General features: G+C 41.2%; 1 protein-coding gene across 6 annotated transcripts in view; it reads left to right on the plus strand.

Moving 5' to 3' along the window:
• The window catches only part of RAE1 (ribonucleic acid export 1), a 601,382-nt gene that overhangs the window by 166,666 nt on the left and 418,192 nt on the right, over positions 1-16,524 (plus strand). For all 6 annotated transcript variants that reach the window (XM_044090053.1, XM_044090055.1, XM_044090052.1 and 3 more), the window contains 3 exons: positions 9,423-9,509; positions 10,010-10,096; positions 11,026-11,097. In XM_044090053.1, coding sequence (XP_043945988.1) covers positions 9,423-9,509; positions 10,010-10,096; positions 11,026-11,097 — 246 coding nt within the window. The remainder of the gene's footprint in view (positions 1-9,422; positions 9,510-10,009; positions 10,097-11,025; positions 11,098-16,524) is intronic.

The following is a 16,524-nucleotide window of genomic DNA, read 5'->3' on the forward strand; positions in this document are numbered from 1 at the left end:
TCACAACTGGAAGTCACCAGGAATAGAGCTTATAAAAGGAGACATTGTAGACTCCGCTTCAGGTCTGACATCAGATGCAGACTTTGAAAGGAGAAAGCTCACCAGAGTCCACTCCTGAAGATGTCACATTTGTCAAAGTTCTTGAATTGACTAGGCAGAGGGGGTCTTGCACAACAAAATTGCCCTCTCAGGATGAGAAAGTGTATTTTGAGGCATATCACCCTGCAGCCTGTACCTCTCACATGGTCCTTCCAGCAGGCAGTCTTGTGGACTTGGATGCTAGGAGGGCATGAGGTTAAATGGACATTAACTGAAACAGTACCCCCCCCCCAAAAAAAACTAAGCCCTATGCCTACCTGAAGGTGGTCAGTACTCCTCAGAACGTCTTCAGGTAAGTTCTTTGGTAGTTGCAGCAGCCACCAAGGGAGAACTTGCAGATGAGTCTTCCTCTGCCCACCACCCAACAAGGAACCTAGGTCAGTAGGATGAGAAAGCACGCTTACGCCTCTGGCACTTTCGCCCTGATGATGTTAAATTAAAAAGCATTGAAATCTCTTCTAAATTGGCATAGCAGAGCAAGTTATATGGGTACTTTGCATAAGCACCCAAAGCAGAGTTTATAAAACAGTTGCAGACCATTGTGGGTACAGAGTTGAATATCATAAACTACTCCATGCTCCTGCCCCTCACCTTGTGCAGTGGGGCAGCAAGAGCAGCAGGTATAGGTATCACTCTCAGGTTTTATGCCTGGCTTCACCTGTGTGATTATGCAGATAACATCAATGTATCATATACCAACACTCTCTTTGATGGTTTCCCAGTTTTTGGACCCATGATGGAGAGAGAAAAAGTGCAAACAGGAGGGGAAGACATGTTTGGTATAGGTGTAAGATCGGAGAGCCCTCAAAGCCCCATTTGGCTTTGAAAATGTCAGTATCAACTCTGATGCCTCCTGAGACAGAGGCAGCAGTGGCAGAGAAGCCCCCTTCAATGGACACTGACCATGTGATGGAGGGGGGGGTCCACATAATCGGGGTTTTAGAGACCCCTTTTTGGCAAATAGACCCAACATTCCTGAATGCTTACCAGACTGTCCATCTCTGGAAGCAGTTAGGTTGCTTATTGCTCATCTTTCCTTCTACATGAATAACCATTACACAAGATAAATGGGTGCAAAAGATTTTATTCAGAGGCTAAACCATTCAGTTACCCCCCCAAAAAAAATGTCCGCTACTTCCAGAAGTTCCTCACCAGCTGAATGTGACCAAAAAAAAAAAAAAGCAAAGTATCTATCCACTTGTAAAAAGAGCAGTCCAGCAGTCCCACTAGATTACATGAGACAAATATATTCCACATTCTTTGGTACCAACGAAGAACAAGCACTTTGGGCCATTTCTGGACCTCAACAGTTTAAACCTCTGTATGAAAAAGACTCGTTCAGAATGGTCTTCAGTTTTGCCCTACCTCAAGATCTCAAAGTAGTCCAAAAGGTTTGTTTACTTTTGAATAGAATCCAATCACTGCCAGTTGAGGGCCTTGCCCTTTGACCTCACTGCAGCATGCCAGGTGTTCACCAAGTACACGAAAAGTGGTCACAGCTCATCCGAGACTAAAAGGGATCTGTATAGCCCCTTACCTAGATGACTGGCTCTTTGCTGCCTCCACTCCATTGCAAACGGAGATTATTTTTTACAGCTCTATCTGTCTTTAGGTATTTCTGTAAATCACAAAAATGCACCTACAGTCTTCACAGCAGATCATTTTATTGCCTATCTGGACACAAGACTAAGCAAAGTAAGTCATCCATCCAACAGATTGCAACACCTCCTGTCTACAGTTCAGATACTGAAGTCATCAACCCCTATCAGCATAGGTTCCCAGGGCTCTAGGTTTTATGGCTACTTATTTTGCCACGGTCACTCATGCTCATTTTCACATGAGGATGCTTCAACGATGCTCTCCATTCTGTGGCCGCAGGTGTTGGACCATCATTGGCCCCAATTCATCTAACTCCATTTTGCAGGGATCACTTGAAGTGGTTGTCTATTACAGGGGGTGACTGTTGTGATGCCAGCTCCATCTGCAGCAGTGTCCACTCCTCCTCTCTGGGGAAAGGGTGGGGGCATTTTGAGTGGAGGATGATCAAAGGAATATGGAAACAGAGGACAGTCTTCACATCAACATCCTAGAGAGGAGTGCAGTTCTCCTAGCTTTGCAGAAATTCCAGACCCTCTTTTTCTCTAGGAGTAAAAGCCATCCAATTGTACAGTATGTCAGTTTGGTATGGTACACCAACAAAGTGAGGCACCACATCCTAGCCTGTTTGTAGAAGGGTCATGAGGGAGTGACAATGGACACTAGATTCAGGTCACTTACTAATTGCAACTCACACTCCAGGGAAGGTCTGCTGATTAACAGACAAGCTCAACAGGTCTGTCCTGATGCCTCCAGAGTGGTCCCTCAATCTAGTTGTTACTCAAAAGATTTCCAGTCACTGGGGCTAGCCTTGCTGTGATTTGTCTGCATTCCCTCCCAGCACCAAATGCAGAAGTTATTCTGCCCTAATACCACCCAGAGTAGCAATCGCCCCAAGATGCTGTAGTCTCTCTTTCAGACATAATTCTCATTGCACTGTTGTGGCCCAGACAAATCTGTTTTCCACTGCTCAGGCCTCACTTGAAGACTCCATGGCTTCTAGATCCACAGCCAGATCTTTTCTTACCCATTGGGTCAGCCTCACCTGATCTTTCACAACCTCAGACTAATGTTTTGCCAATTCCATGATGGCCATAGATCTTTCCTTGTACAAAGAGGTGGTTTACATTTTGTCTGCTCCTCAAACAACCTGTCCGAAATATTTATAAAAAGTAAATGGAAACATTTCTTGAACTTGGCTACAAATCAAGGATTTGACCACTGTTCTGCTTCCTCTGCAGATGTATTGCAGTTCCTTTCTTTTCATCTTTTTCTGAGCCAGGTTTGGGGTATTTCACCATTAAAGTTCAGTTGGCTTCCAACTGCCCCCTGGCTGCACATAAGCTTTGCAAGGCTTTCCTAAGAGGAGTATTTCTTCTCTGTCCACAGATTAAAATATCCTCCATCTCTCCATGGGATCTCACTTGCATATCCTCTCTCTCTCCATGGGATCTCACTTGCACCCTAGAGGCCTTAACAAAAACTCAATTTGTACCAGCTTCTTCTGTGGACCTAAACTTATCATGGAAAGCCCTGTTTTTAAAATGGGACACTGAAGTTATGCACTTGCCTTAATACCGGATACTTTTCATCGAAGTTCATCTGATACATCCATTCCTCCTCCCCCCCACACCAAATTGGCATTTTCCTGTAGGAACTGGTACAGTTTTGGTCAACTCTTCTGACACTCCCCCTTGAATACATTCAGTCACAGAGACCTTTGACCAGCAAACTCTGAGGTTGGAGGGAGCCCCTGGTTGATTTATGTGGAAAACATCTGAAGGAGGTGGAAGCTAGGAGCATTATCAGGTGGTCAGAGCTGACAAGCGGATTAGTAACCTAATAGGCATATCAAATGGATGCCTTATGAAAATGGTACGGTGTTACAGTAGTACATAACTTCCATTTCTAGATCCCCCCCTTCACTCCTCCATCTTAACAAAGGTGTAGTAAGAGACATTTCAGACAGGGACAGAAAAAAGTATTGTAGGCTGTACATAAGATGATGAAATAAGATAATTGACAGAAACTTTTGAAATAGCTAATTTTCATTGACTCTCGAGGCAAGTCCATTTTGGAAATGTGCATGAAACAAGAAGTTGCAAAAATAAAGGGAGAACAATTAAGGGACAGGTTTAAAAAAGATTTTCCCCTAGGATTTTGTATCCATAGAGCAGCCTTCTAAGTAAGGTTACATGAACAGACGTGGTGATTTAAATTCAGGAGTACTTGCAGACAAACTGCGGTGTGAAAAACTATGTCAAAATTTAACAGGCATCTTTACTTTGCTCAACTATGCAAGCAATTCTGTTCTTGCAGTATCTTGATAATTAAAGACTCCTCATTCAAGTCCATTAGAGGCTATTTTAATTATGGAGGTGCAGGGGTCTTTCATGCACATACACAACTATTTTTTGCACTGTGATTTCATGGCAATGACTACTTCCTTTTTTGTAAATTTGTTCTTTATAAAACTGATTTGTATCTGATACTTGTTGTCTGTAAATGTTAAATTGTCCATTATTGTCCCTTCCTACTCTTCATTACACTTGCCACCTCTGTCCTCATACTGCTGCTACTCCATGCTGTCCTTATACTGCTGTCTTTTTCTGATGCCGTGGAGATGATGAAATTATGTCCATCATATGGGGAGTCAGAGTTTTCTGTATTCTACGTCTACACTAGTGACAGAGTGGTGTGACAGAGTGGTGTGTAGCATGCTTACTGTCATGAACTTTCTGCAATCAGTGATTGCACAGCTTTACTTTCCCTATAAAGTATTGGTGTCTGGGATTTAGTTCTTGGTATTAACCAGTAGTTGCTTCTGCAGTGACACCCCCAGATATCCTTGAGAAATGGAAACTGCCTATTGATTCCTTATAACTTTATGAAAGGAGGGCACCCCACCTGACCTTCTCTCTCCAGGATTGTTACTTGAAACTTTATAATCTGGCAATTTTTCACTGACACCAGTGTGCTGGGCCATTAAATGAAACAGTTTTTTAGAATGTAATAATAAAGTTAAGCTTTGAACAACTTCTATACGGCAAGCGCACATCCCAGATTCCAGTCACTTACTAAACCCAGCCCATAGACTGGTCCTTCCCATAGATACCTGATCATTTCTTCAACAAGTCTACAGTATTTTCTGTTTAACAGTCTACTCCATCCTGATATAGCCTGTTCAAGTTAAGAGTTGCAGCAGACAGGCTCACAAACATAACTTATCCTACTAGGGTTACCACCTGTCCCACTTTGCAAGGGACAGTCCCTCTTTGGGCAGTTGTGTCCTGAAAAAAAAAAAAAAAAAAAATGTCCTGGGAGATTTTAGGACAAATTAATTTATTATTTTTTACATTTTAGTTGCATAAAACAGTTATTCTAAATCTAAAATGTAAATACCTTATAGTTATAAGAAAAAAAAACTAAAATGCTAACTAAGCAAAGCAATTAATTAGGCAAAATGTTAAGTTATAACCTTTATACTGTGTTGGCATGTAAAATCTGATGTTTGTATAAAATGTTTTTTGTTTGTACCAAAATTGTCCCACCTATATCCTACCTGTCTCAAGTCTGCGTGGGTTATAGTATTTCCTCTACGCTGCTGCTGGCCTCGTGGTTTCGGCCCACTCTGTTTGCATTCTGAGCTCACTCCACTCCCCTACCCTACACCCAAGTTCCACCCACCCCCGTATAATGTTAACTTATACCTAACCACAACCACCAATAATTAAAACAAGTCCTCCTCTTTCCATCACCATATCAACCACCACTGTTAAACCCCACATCCACTTACTAGAACACTTATAGCAACCCTCCTCAGAATGGCTTGCTTAAAATGGATTCTACTCCTTTTTGCCTCCAACTCCCTGCTACTCCTGTTATATAGCCTTTCCTCATACAGTACCCCCACCCTGGCAAACCTCAACACAAGCAAAACCACTCCATACTCAACAATTTCCCATCACCCCTACCCATTTCCACATTACCATTATTGACTATCAGACACTAAAACACCTTCCACAAGTATCCAAATTCCCAACCTCCCTAGGTACTCCAAACTCCTTTATTACTTATCCAGACAATCAAAGCTGGCAGGTGACATCCACCCAAACTCTGGCCCAACTTCCACACATTACTTGCCTCCTGACTCACCGCAACTTAACCTCACATTACTCCACCAAAGGAAAAAATCATCCCTCCTACTCCTCAACATAAATGTAAGAAGCGTATCTAACAAAACGCACAATCTACATGCTGTAATATCCCACTACTCCCCTGACAGTTTAACAGAAACATGGTTAAAACCCAATATCAACAGTAATGAAATCACTCCCCCAGGCTACAGTATCTTATGAAAGGATAGAACAAATAAAAAAGGTGGAGGTGTAGCTATCTTATATAAAGACCACCTATCACTTGACCTCATTGACTCCTCCATCCCAAACATAGCTAGAATTAGTTCAGCATTAGCTAAATTAACAATTAACACCAGCAAACACTTTAATGTCATAGGTCGATACATCAGTGGTGTGCCACATCTCTCCCTCAAGAAACCATTGTCATGGGGGACTTTAATATTGATTGGCTTCTCTGATTGGCTTCTCTGCTCCTCTACATCTCCAAAAATGCATATTAACCTGTATGGCTTTGCCCAACTCATCACAACTCACACCAGAACTGATAAAACCTCTAGTCATAAATCCATTCTAGACTGGACTCTAGTTAACTCTCCTCACCTATCATCCCACTCTGACTGCCTCCCTGACAACCTGAGTGACCATTGCCCAGCCTTTCTCCTAAGAGACCACATCCACTCAAAACATCAAACTACCTATCATACAATTAGAAACAAAAAAAAACTTTAATTCCAGTCATTTTATTTCTGCCCTTAAAACTTGAGATTGGGGAAAATCTCAAACAACTGCCCTTGGATGATGCAGTACTCTCCTTCAACAAAACCTTTCTTGACATTCTCAACACCCATGCACCACCTATAGAGTCAAATCCAATTATGCTCCCTGGCTAACAAAGGAAACTAGAACCCTACTTAAAACCAGAGACAAGGCCTGGTTACAGTTCCATAAGAACAAAACCAGCACTACTAAACAACATTTTCAGGAACTTCGAAACAAAGTTAAAAAACTAATTAAATCCGACAAATGCAACTACTACCAAAACATGCAAAACATCAGAAAAATCTACAAATGTTTTGGGCATCAGTTGACCTATTGCAACCAGGTAAAAGTACTACTCCCACTCCAAAAACATCTCACAACCATGAAAATGTTGCTACCCAATTCAACACTTCACCAAATCTATTCAAACTCTAGCTAACAACCAAATTAAATTCAGTCCTAACCCCCCCAACCCTAACCATATTATAACCCCTCATAACTCCACCAGCTACTTCAAATTAAACCCAGTCTCTATCCTATACATCAAAGGGTTACTAAAAAATTTAAAACACACCATGTTAGCAGCCGACAATCTCCCCACAGAATACCTACAAATTACAGCAGAAGCAATCTCCTACCCAATAGCCATACTTACAAATAGATCAGTAACAGAAGCATACATTCCCACTATATGGAAAATCTCTCATATTTTACCACTTCGCAAAGGTGGTAGCTCACAGGATTTCATTAACTAACTATCACCCCATTGCCATTCTTCCCCACTATATGGAAAATCTCATATATTTTACCACTTCACAAAGGTGGTAGCTCACGGGAGTTCACTAACTATCGCCCCATTGCCATTCTTTCACCCCTATCTAAAATCCTGGAAAGAGTAGTACACTCCCAACTCCTGAAATACTTCCTCTCACAAAATCTCCTATCCCCTACCCAACATGGTTTTCATCCTGGACATAGTACCACAACAGCCCTACTGTCTTTTACAAACATAGCTAACCAACACAGAAATAACTCCAAATTTGTATCAGCCATATTCCTTGACCTGTCAGAAGCCTTTGACATGGTCAATCACAGTAAACTCATTACAGTCCTTTCCTTCCACACCCTCAGCCTTACTACTGTTACCTGGTTTCAAAGCTACTTAACCAACGTCAACAAGCAGTCCAATGACAACAATCCTTCTCACCCCTTCTCCCAGTCAATTTAGGGGTCCCTCAAGGCTCCATCCTTGGACCCCTACTATTCTCTCTCTTTACCAGTCACCTTCACTCTGCCACTCCCCATGCCAACATGATTCAATATGCAGATGACTTTATTTTGATATGCTCTGCTACCTCCCACAAAGAACTTCAAGTTATTACCCAAGACTCATTTCTATCTGTAGAAACCTGGGTGACAACTCCCAACTTATACTAAATCCCAGTAAAACAAACCTACTACTCTTCTACCCCTCTAGAGTCATCCCCACACAACCTTCCGCATCCTCTCTAAGAACAAAACCATGGTCACTCCAACTACCCATACCAAACTGCTTGGAGTTGTGTTTGACAATACCCTTAAATTTAACCTACATATAGACCAAACCATTAAAGAAGTTCACAAAAAAATTGGCCTCCTTTACAGAAACAATTTCTAACTAGTAGTACAAAAATTACAATTGCCAAGACACACCTACTATCTACAATCCTGTATGCATCCCCCATCCTAACAAATCTCCGTAAAACCGAACTTGCAAAACTGGAAGGTTGTTACAATAAAATATCCAAATTTGCCACCAACGCCTCTTACAAGTTACATCATTGTCGGTCACTAAAACAGCTCAATTGGCTAGAACTCCCTCAGCACTCAAATACATTATTCAACCCTACTCTGCCCCAAGATCCCTTCGCTCTAACAACAAACTTCTCCTACAAATCACTAAACCAAAAAACTCAGCAGGTAAATCCCTTTTTTCCATCTACACTTCCAAGCTGTGGAACTACCTACCAAACTCACTAGTAACCACCGCCTCAATAGTACACTTTTAAAAGCTCTTAACAACCCGCCTTGCCAGCTCCTGGCTCTGTTCCTGCAACTCCCCTGGATAGCATACTCCTCTGTTCCACCCTGCTTCTAACTCTCCATCGAAGCCTCCTTTGCTTTACTGTATAGGACCACTTGTAATAGCTTGTAACAGTTGCCCATAACTCAATGTAATTGTCATGATTAAAGACTTCAAATGTCAAACTTGACAAACTCTATTGTCACTGTTTAATTATTCAGTACTAAGAAAGACTTTGCAAAATCTCTAAATGTGTTATATGTACATGTATGTGTACGAATCCCACTGTTTTATACTTATTGTTATGCTGCACTACACTGTTACGTAATTAAATGGAGCTTTTCTCCCCGAGCCTCAACTGAAAAAGGACAGTTGTCCAGTTGGACTTTCCCGGTAAACAAATGTAAAATAAATAAAGTATACTTGGACATTTAGGTCATGGCACTGTTTTAATGGCAACAGCCTAAATATCAGAATAACATTAACTCAGCATAACATTAATAACTGTTAAGTTACACAGATCCATCTTCCATGAGAGTGAAGCTACATTCTTTAAAAATTCCTCTGATGCTAGCATCCCTACTTTGCAGTGGGCCCAGGTTAGCATGAATTTATTGTGCAGCATCCCCGAATGTCTGTTGTTCATATCAATTTTCTTTTAGTGCTTGTAATTCATATTTGCCAACTTCATAGCACATGAAATGCTCAATACTAAGCTAAGATGCATTTCAGCTACCCCAATATGATGATTGCCTTTTCATTTTTAGGATGGAACTAAAGTGTTTACAGCATCTTGTGACAAAACTGCTAAAGTGTGGGACCTCAACAGCAACCAGACTATGCAGATTGCCCAGGTAATAAGTGGTGGTCTTTTCCGTCTTCTCATCTTTTTCATACACTGTACATTCTTTGAAAGTCCGTGATGCTGTTATGGCTTACCTGCAGCTCTGTGCTTTGCAGTCCTGACAGTTTATAGCTCATTGCTGAACTGTGGCTCTCAGTACTTTGATGCAGTCTGTACTAGCCATCTGTTGCTATGCTGGAATATTTTCTGCTTCATATATCTCGTGTTTACATAATGCGATGGGTAACTATATGCCTGAAAGAGTCTCACTTAAGCAGTGGGCCATTTATATGAAAGTTCTAAAAGTGCACAGTTACATCTCCTTAATATAAACATTTGTAAGGTTATATATTCGGGTGTTGGGGGCTGCTTCCCCCTCAGTAGTGAAGTTTTTAATTTTAACAGAATGTCTTTCAAACGTTTGTTGAAATGACCAATTGCTTAAGTAGTTACTGGAGCTTTTTAGGTCACTTTACTGGAAAAACAATACTGACTAATATTTCTGTACAGCATGATGGACCAATCAAGACAATGCACTGGATCAAGTCACCAAGCTACAACTGTGTGATGACAGGAAGCTGGGATAAGACTTTGAAGGTATAAATCTGTCTTCTGCCATATTTTGAAGATAATGTCTGCTTTTTAAATGCATGTTTCATAATGAGTAAATGTTCATGGTGAATTAGCTAGCATTCAGCACAGTGATGCAGCAGGTAGTGTTGTTGCCTCACAAAAAGAGGTTCCCCAGTTCGATTCTTTGCTGGCCTGCCTTCTGTGCGCAGCCTGCATGTCCTCTTTGTGTTTATATGGGTTTCCTCCCTCATTCTAAAGACATTCAGTAGGTGGATTGGACACTAAATTGGCCATAGGTGTGAGTGTGCATGCTAGTGTGTGGTGTGAATGGACTGTCATGGCAGGGCTAGCCACCCGGTGGTGTAAACCTTGACTCTAGATGATTGTCACTGTTGAAAGAAGTGACACCCCAACCTCATATGCACAAATGGCATAAAGGGTTGTGGATGGGTAGATGGATGGAAGCAGCTAGCATTCAGTGGCTTCAAATGCAAAGCCATTTCAAACTTGCTAGTTTTGTAGAGGTTTGGTTCTTCCATGGTGTAAACTTGCTTTTTGTCAACTTGCACTCTGGAATGTGGATGATTTTCGTTCTTCTTCCAGAGTTTTGGATAAGAGTTTTGGTTGACGAAGACCAAGATATCTAATGTACAGTTAAAGAAATAAAATCATAGATAAGTTGAATAGAGCCTCGGCAAACATCTACTGAATGTACGTTTATGTAAAAGGTGGTGCAGGCATAATGACCTATAAGTTCTGCTTTTCAATAACCTCAAAAAGAACTTTTCCATTTATTAAAGAAGTGTGTTTTTATTTTTGCTGTTTGGCTACAGTTAAATGCGGTGGATTTCTGTTCTGTAACTTTGCATTTCACTGAAAACAATTTATTGACTCTCTCTGTTGCAGATTTGACAGTTTCTTTAACATAGTAAAGTTGAATTGTTGTTTTGCAGTTTTGGGATACACGTTCTCCAACTCCTATGATGACCTTACAACTGCCAGAAAGGTGCTACTGTGCTGATGTGGTAAGTACAAATTTAATGAATGTGCTTCTAATATATTAGATAGTAATGGTTTTGAAAAAGACTGCCATTTGCATTAGAGCAAGCATGTGTGCATGTTTATGTGCTATTCCCCATGTCTGCACTTAACATGTATGTGTATGATGATCTGACCATAGTAGTTTTAAGTAACACATGCATGTCATTAGGTTGAAGTAAATATGTTGATGTTCTTAGTGTTTCACTGTTAGTCATCACCTGTGGGTTATCCCTGCTTTGGTAGCCCTCTGCCAGTCCAAATACCAGAGTCCATGTTTTTGTGCACCGGCTGCTGTTACCTGTAGTCTGACTTCAGATCGTCAGTACTATAAAGCAAGACAGCAAACATCATTACATCAGTCTTTCTTGCTGTGGAGCCCGTAGCAGAAGCAGTTCGCATGAGTGCCAGTCGTTCGCTACCAGAAGTAAAATTTCAGCTGAAAACGTCTAAAGCTAAGTACCCCATTGGGGACCCTTTTTTTGTTGCTCTAACCGATGTCCGAAAAAGTTAATAATAGTCTCGCCTGTGGAAACAGATCCCACACAGAGACTTTCATTCTTACTGCATCACTTGTTTAGGTGCAGACCACGACATCCCTCGTTGCCAGTTCTGTGCCCTATTTAATGCGAGAACCATTCGCTGTAGAGCTCTCTTTGTAGACATTTATTTTTGTATTCTGTCTTTGAATTCTGATGTGGCGTCCATCAGCCAACCTTCTGCCGACATTCTGATAAAACGTAAAGATAGAGGCAGGCCACACAATGCTAAGCCTTCCGATGACGCTACCACTAAGCAAGTCGGTAGTTCTCCGGAATTCAGGGAGGCGCTGTCGCAGCCCCTGATGCCCGACTTGCTTTCTATGCAGGCCTCTGCTGAGACACTTTCTGAGTCTGGGATGCCTCAGAAATCCACTTCGTCTTCCGAGCCTTTGGCTGTCTCTCCCTCGGTTGGGTCCAGAGCCGCAGTGCAGGCTCTGGCTTCCGAGGAGGCCGTTCGCATTACCGATTCTACATAAAAACTACATCTACTCTTCCAACTACCTTTCCTCAGATACCGGATTCTCTTAGGCCTCGAAGCCAGGCCACTCCTTGGAAATCTGCTTCTATCCACCATCTTGTTACTGCTCCCCCACTCCAAGCTCAAATGCTTAAAATGGCGGAGGATCTCATCTCCCTTATCCAAGGTACTCAAGCTCCCACTCCTAAAAGGAAAAGGGTTCCTTCTCCAGAAATTATAACAGACCAGGAGTCTGAGGATTCTTATTATTCTGCCTTTGAAGAGGAACAATAGCCCTTAACTGTTTGAGGATTCAGATGCAGAGGAATCCATCCCCTCTGCCACCCCTACAGAGGACCTCTACTTCGGGGAAACCCTTCACTCCCTCAGGGAGCATTTTCAATGGGAATCTCAGGACTATTGAAGCAAAAACAAAAAGAGCCAGCATACAGTGACCTGAAACACATTTATTGGTAATAAACCATAAAAAACAACAAAAGAATCAGACCGGTTTCTGCCAGATCAAATCACAGCCTTTATCAGTGTAAAGAAAAAAACATCAATTGTTGAACCTTAAATATACCCATCTGGAATCTCATTGGTTGAGTCTAAAAATATTCATTCAAACCAGGTGGGAATAATCCACCCAGTTTTACAATCCATGTTTTCTCTTTGGTATTTAAAATAGAATGCCACCCTGTCTTATTAGATCTGTTACCCTGTATTATGTCAATAATCATAAATGAAACCTTGGCAGTTTTATGAACCAAATAATGTTTGTAAAGTGCATTATTAGCCTTCTTGTTTTTAATATTGCTAATGTGCTCAGAAATTCTGATTCTGAATGGACAAGAAGTTTGACCAACATAAAATGAACCACACTGACATGTGGCCAAATACACCACCCAGTCACTACTACAGTTAGCGAAAAAATCTAAATCATAAACCAATGAACAATTTCTGCTAGAAAACTGTTTAGATTTGTTCACTTTGTCACAATTGGTGCAATGGCCACATGGAAAGCAACCTATCAGTGGATCACCTGTCAATGTAGTCAGCAAATATTGTGGTTGTCGATCCATGGCACCATGTTTGTAATGATTAAAACAAGAACCAAGGTTTCTCCCTTTACAAAATGAAAACAAACATATGTCAGGTATCATGTTTGCTACTTCATGGTCACATTGCAATATATTCCAATGCCTGTGTATGCTCTGTATTAACTGGTCAGTATTCCTGGCATAGGTAGTGGTAAACCTAAGGGGTGCAGTGTTTATACTAGTTTGGTCCTTATAAGTCAATAAATTTTGCCTATCTAAGGAATTGACCAGATTGCTGGCTCTTAGTACATGACCCATGCGATATCCCCTGGATCTGAATCTGTCAATAAAATCCTTCCGCTGTAGTTGAAACAAAGAATCATGAGAACAAATTTGCTTCATCCGAATAAATTGTGATTTGGGGATGTTGCGTGCAACATGTGGCGGGTGAAAACTCAAGGCATGAAGGATGGTGTTATACTCAGGATGCTTCCTAAATACTTCTGTACCTAATGTATGGTCAGATAATCTAGTAATTAAAACATCAAGAAAAGTGATGGTGTTCATATCATAATGAACAGTGAATTGTAGGCCCCTAATGTTTGTTATTCAAATAAGATATAAAATCATGCAAGCCCTGTACATCATCAACAGACTTTGTATGTCGGATCAGAGATATTACTCTCCAATGGCCAGTTGGAGCCAGATTGGTTGATGTGTACTCTTGATGTTAGTTCTTTATATACCAACATCCCACATCAGGCGGGTTTGGAGTCTTTGGCCTATTGGCTGGATGTGGCGGGCTTATACCAACCGAATTTCAATTCTTTTTTGGTTAATTTAGCTAAATTTGTCCTTACAAGTAACGTCTTCTTTTATCAGAATAATTGTTATTGGCAAATGAAAGGCACCACTATGGGGGCTAAGTTTGCCCCTATATATGCGGATTTATTTATGGCCTTTGTTGAAAAACATGTCATCTATGATTGCCATAACAATTTATTCTTGGAACATATTGACTTCTGGAGACGTTAACTGGATGATTGTTGGATGGTGTGGAAAGGTGATGTACAGGGCTTACATGATTTTATATCTTATTTGAATAACAACATTTGGGGCCTACAATTCACTGTTCATTATGATATGAACACCATCACTTTTCTTGATGTTTTAATTACTAGATTATCTGACCATACATTAGGTACAAAAGTATTTAGGAAGCATCCTGAGTATAACACCATCCTTCATGCCTCGAGTTTTCACCCGCCACATGTTGCACGCAACATCCCCAAATCACAATTTATTCGGATGAAGCAAATTTGTTCTCATGATTCTTCGTTTCAACTACAGCGGAAGGATCTTATTGACAGATTCAGATCCAGAGGATATCGCATGGGTCATGTACTAAGAGCCAGCAATCTGGTCAATTCCTTAGATAGGCAAAATTTATTGACTTATAAGGACCAAACTAGTATAAACACTGCACCCCTTGGGTTTACCACTACCTATGCCAGGAATACTGACCAGTTAATACAGAGCATACACAGGCATTGGAATATATTGCAATGTGACCATGAAGTAGCAAACATGATACCTGACAGATGTTTATTTTCATTTCGTAAAGGGAGAAACCTTGGTTCTTGTTTTAATCATTACAAACATGGTGCCACGGATCGACAACCACAATATTTGCTGACTACATTGATAGGTTACTTTCCATGTGGCCATTGCACCAATTGTGACAAAGTGAACAAATCTAAACAGTTTTCTAGCAGAAATTGTGCATTGGTTTATGATTTAGATTTTTTCGCTAACTGTAGTAGTGACTGGGTGGTGTATTTGGCCACATGTCAGTGTGGCTCATTTTATGTTGGTCAAACTTCTCGTCCATTCAGAATCAGAATTTCTGAGCACATTAGCAATATTAAAAACAAGAAGGCTAATAATGCACTTTACAAACATTATTTGGTTCATAAAACTGCCAAGTTTTCGTTTATGATTATTGACATAATACAGGGTAACAGATCTAATAAGACAGGGTGGCATTCTATTTTAAATACCAAAGAGAAAACATGGATTTTAAAACTGGGTGGATTATTCCCACCTGGTTTGAATGAATATTTTTAGACTCAACCAATGAGATTCCAGATGGGTATATTTAAGGTTCAACAATTGATGTTTTTTCTTTACACTGATGAAGGCTGTGATTTGATCTGGCCGAAACCGGTCTGATTCTTTTGTTGTTTTTTATGGTTTATTACCAATAAATGTGTTTCAGGTCACTGTATGCTGGCTCTTTTTGTTTTTGCTTCAATAGTTTCTGTTTTGAGCCATGCATTTGCCTACCATGCAGGAGTTCCCGTTTTGCAGTTACGCAATCTCAGGACTATCCCACAGTCAAAGAAACGACTGAGAGTTTCTGGACCTAGCCCAGCACAGACCCCTGGCCATCCCACCTGTTCTAGAAGTGGTGGATGATGATTTCCTTGAATCCAGTTTAGCCCCTGATGCCCTGCCTCCTGCCCCAGCTAAACCTGACAGGTACTACAGAGTACCGGATTCTCACAAGTACCTGTACAGGAACCCTGCTGCAGACCCTGAGGTCATTACACAGGGACCCAAAGGAGCTAAGACTAGTTCTGCCAAGAATCCTCTTCCTTCTGACAAAGACTCCAGAGCTCTGGACAGATGGGGTAAGAAAGTATACACCTCTGCAGCCTTAGCTATCAGAGCACTCAGTTGTCAGTTCCATATGTTAAAATATCAACAACACACTTTGGAACAATTAAAACAGAAGATTGCTTCCTCCCCTGACGGTGCCAATTCAAAAGAGCTGGCAGAATTACTACAGTCTGCTTGTCAAGTGGCTAAAGCATTCATTACAATGTGGATATGATGCCCTAGAAGCCTCTAGCAGGGCAGCAGTGACAGGATCTGTTATTAGAAGACATGCATGGCTGAAGGAACAACCTCTCTCTGATCATGTCAAGTCTAAACATATTGATGCACCTCTAGATAAGGAACGCCTATTTGGGGAAAAAGCAGAAGAGGTGCTTAAAAAGATGGAAGACAAAGCAAAATCTATGCAGACAGTAAAAGATTTCTTTTAAGTTCAACCACCCAGATTCAGCAGGAACTTCCCTTCTAAACACTGGGGCTTCCCTGCACCCAGCAGACAGGGCCAAAGTAAGCCCCGCAGGGACAGGACATCCAGGCCCCCATCCCAGGGCCAGCAAAGAAGCAAACGGTGGACCACTTCACCCTCCAAGGCAGGGAGTTCTAAGCCAAGCATCTGTGGCAAGCACTCGCAATGACTCTCCCTCCTCCCTCTGCCATCCTTTCACTCATCTAAAACTAGGAGGAAGGCTCACCCTC

The sequence above is a fragment of the Protopterus annectens genome, chromosome 12.part0 (assembly GCF_019279795.1).
Source record: "Protopterus annectens isolate FY-2018-M chromosome 12.part0, PAN1.0, whole genome shotgun sequence".
In the NCBI taxonomy this organism is placed as follows: domain Eukaryota; kingdom Metazoa; phylum Chordata; order Ceratodontiformes; family Protopteridae; genus Protopterus; species Protopterus annectens.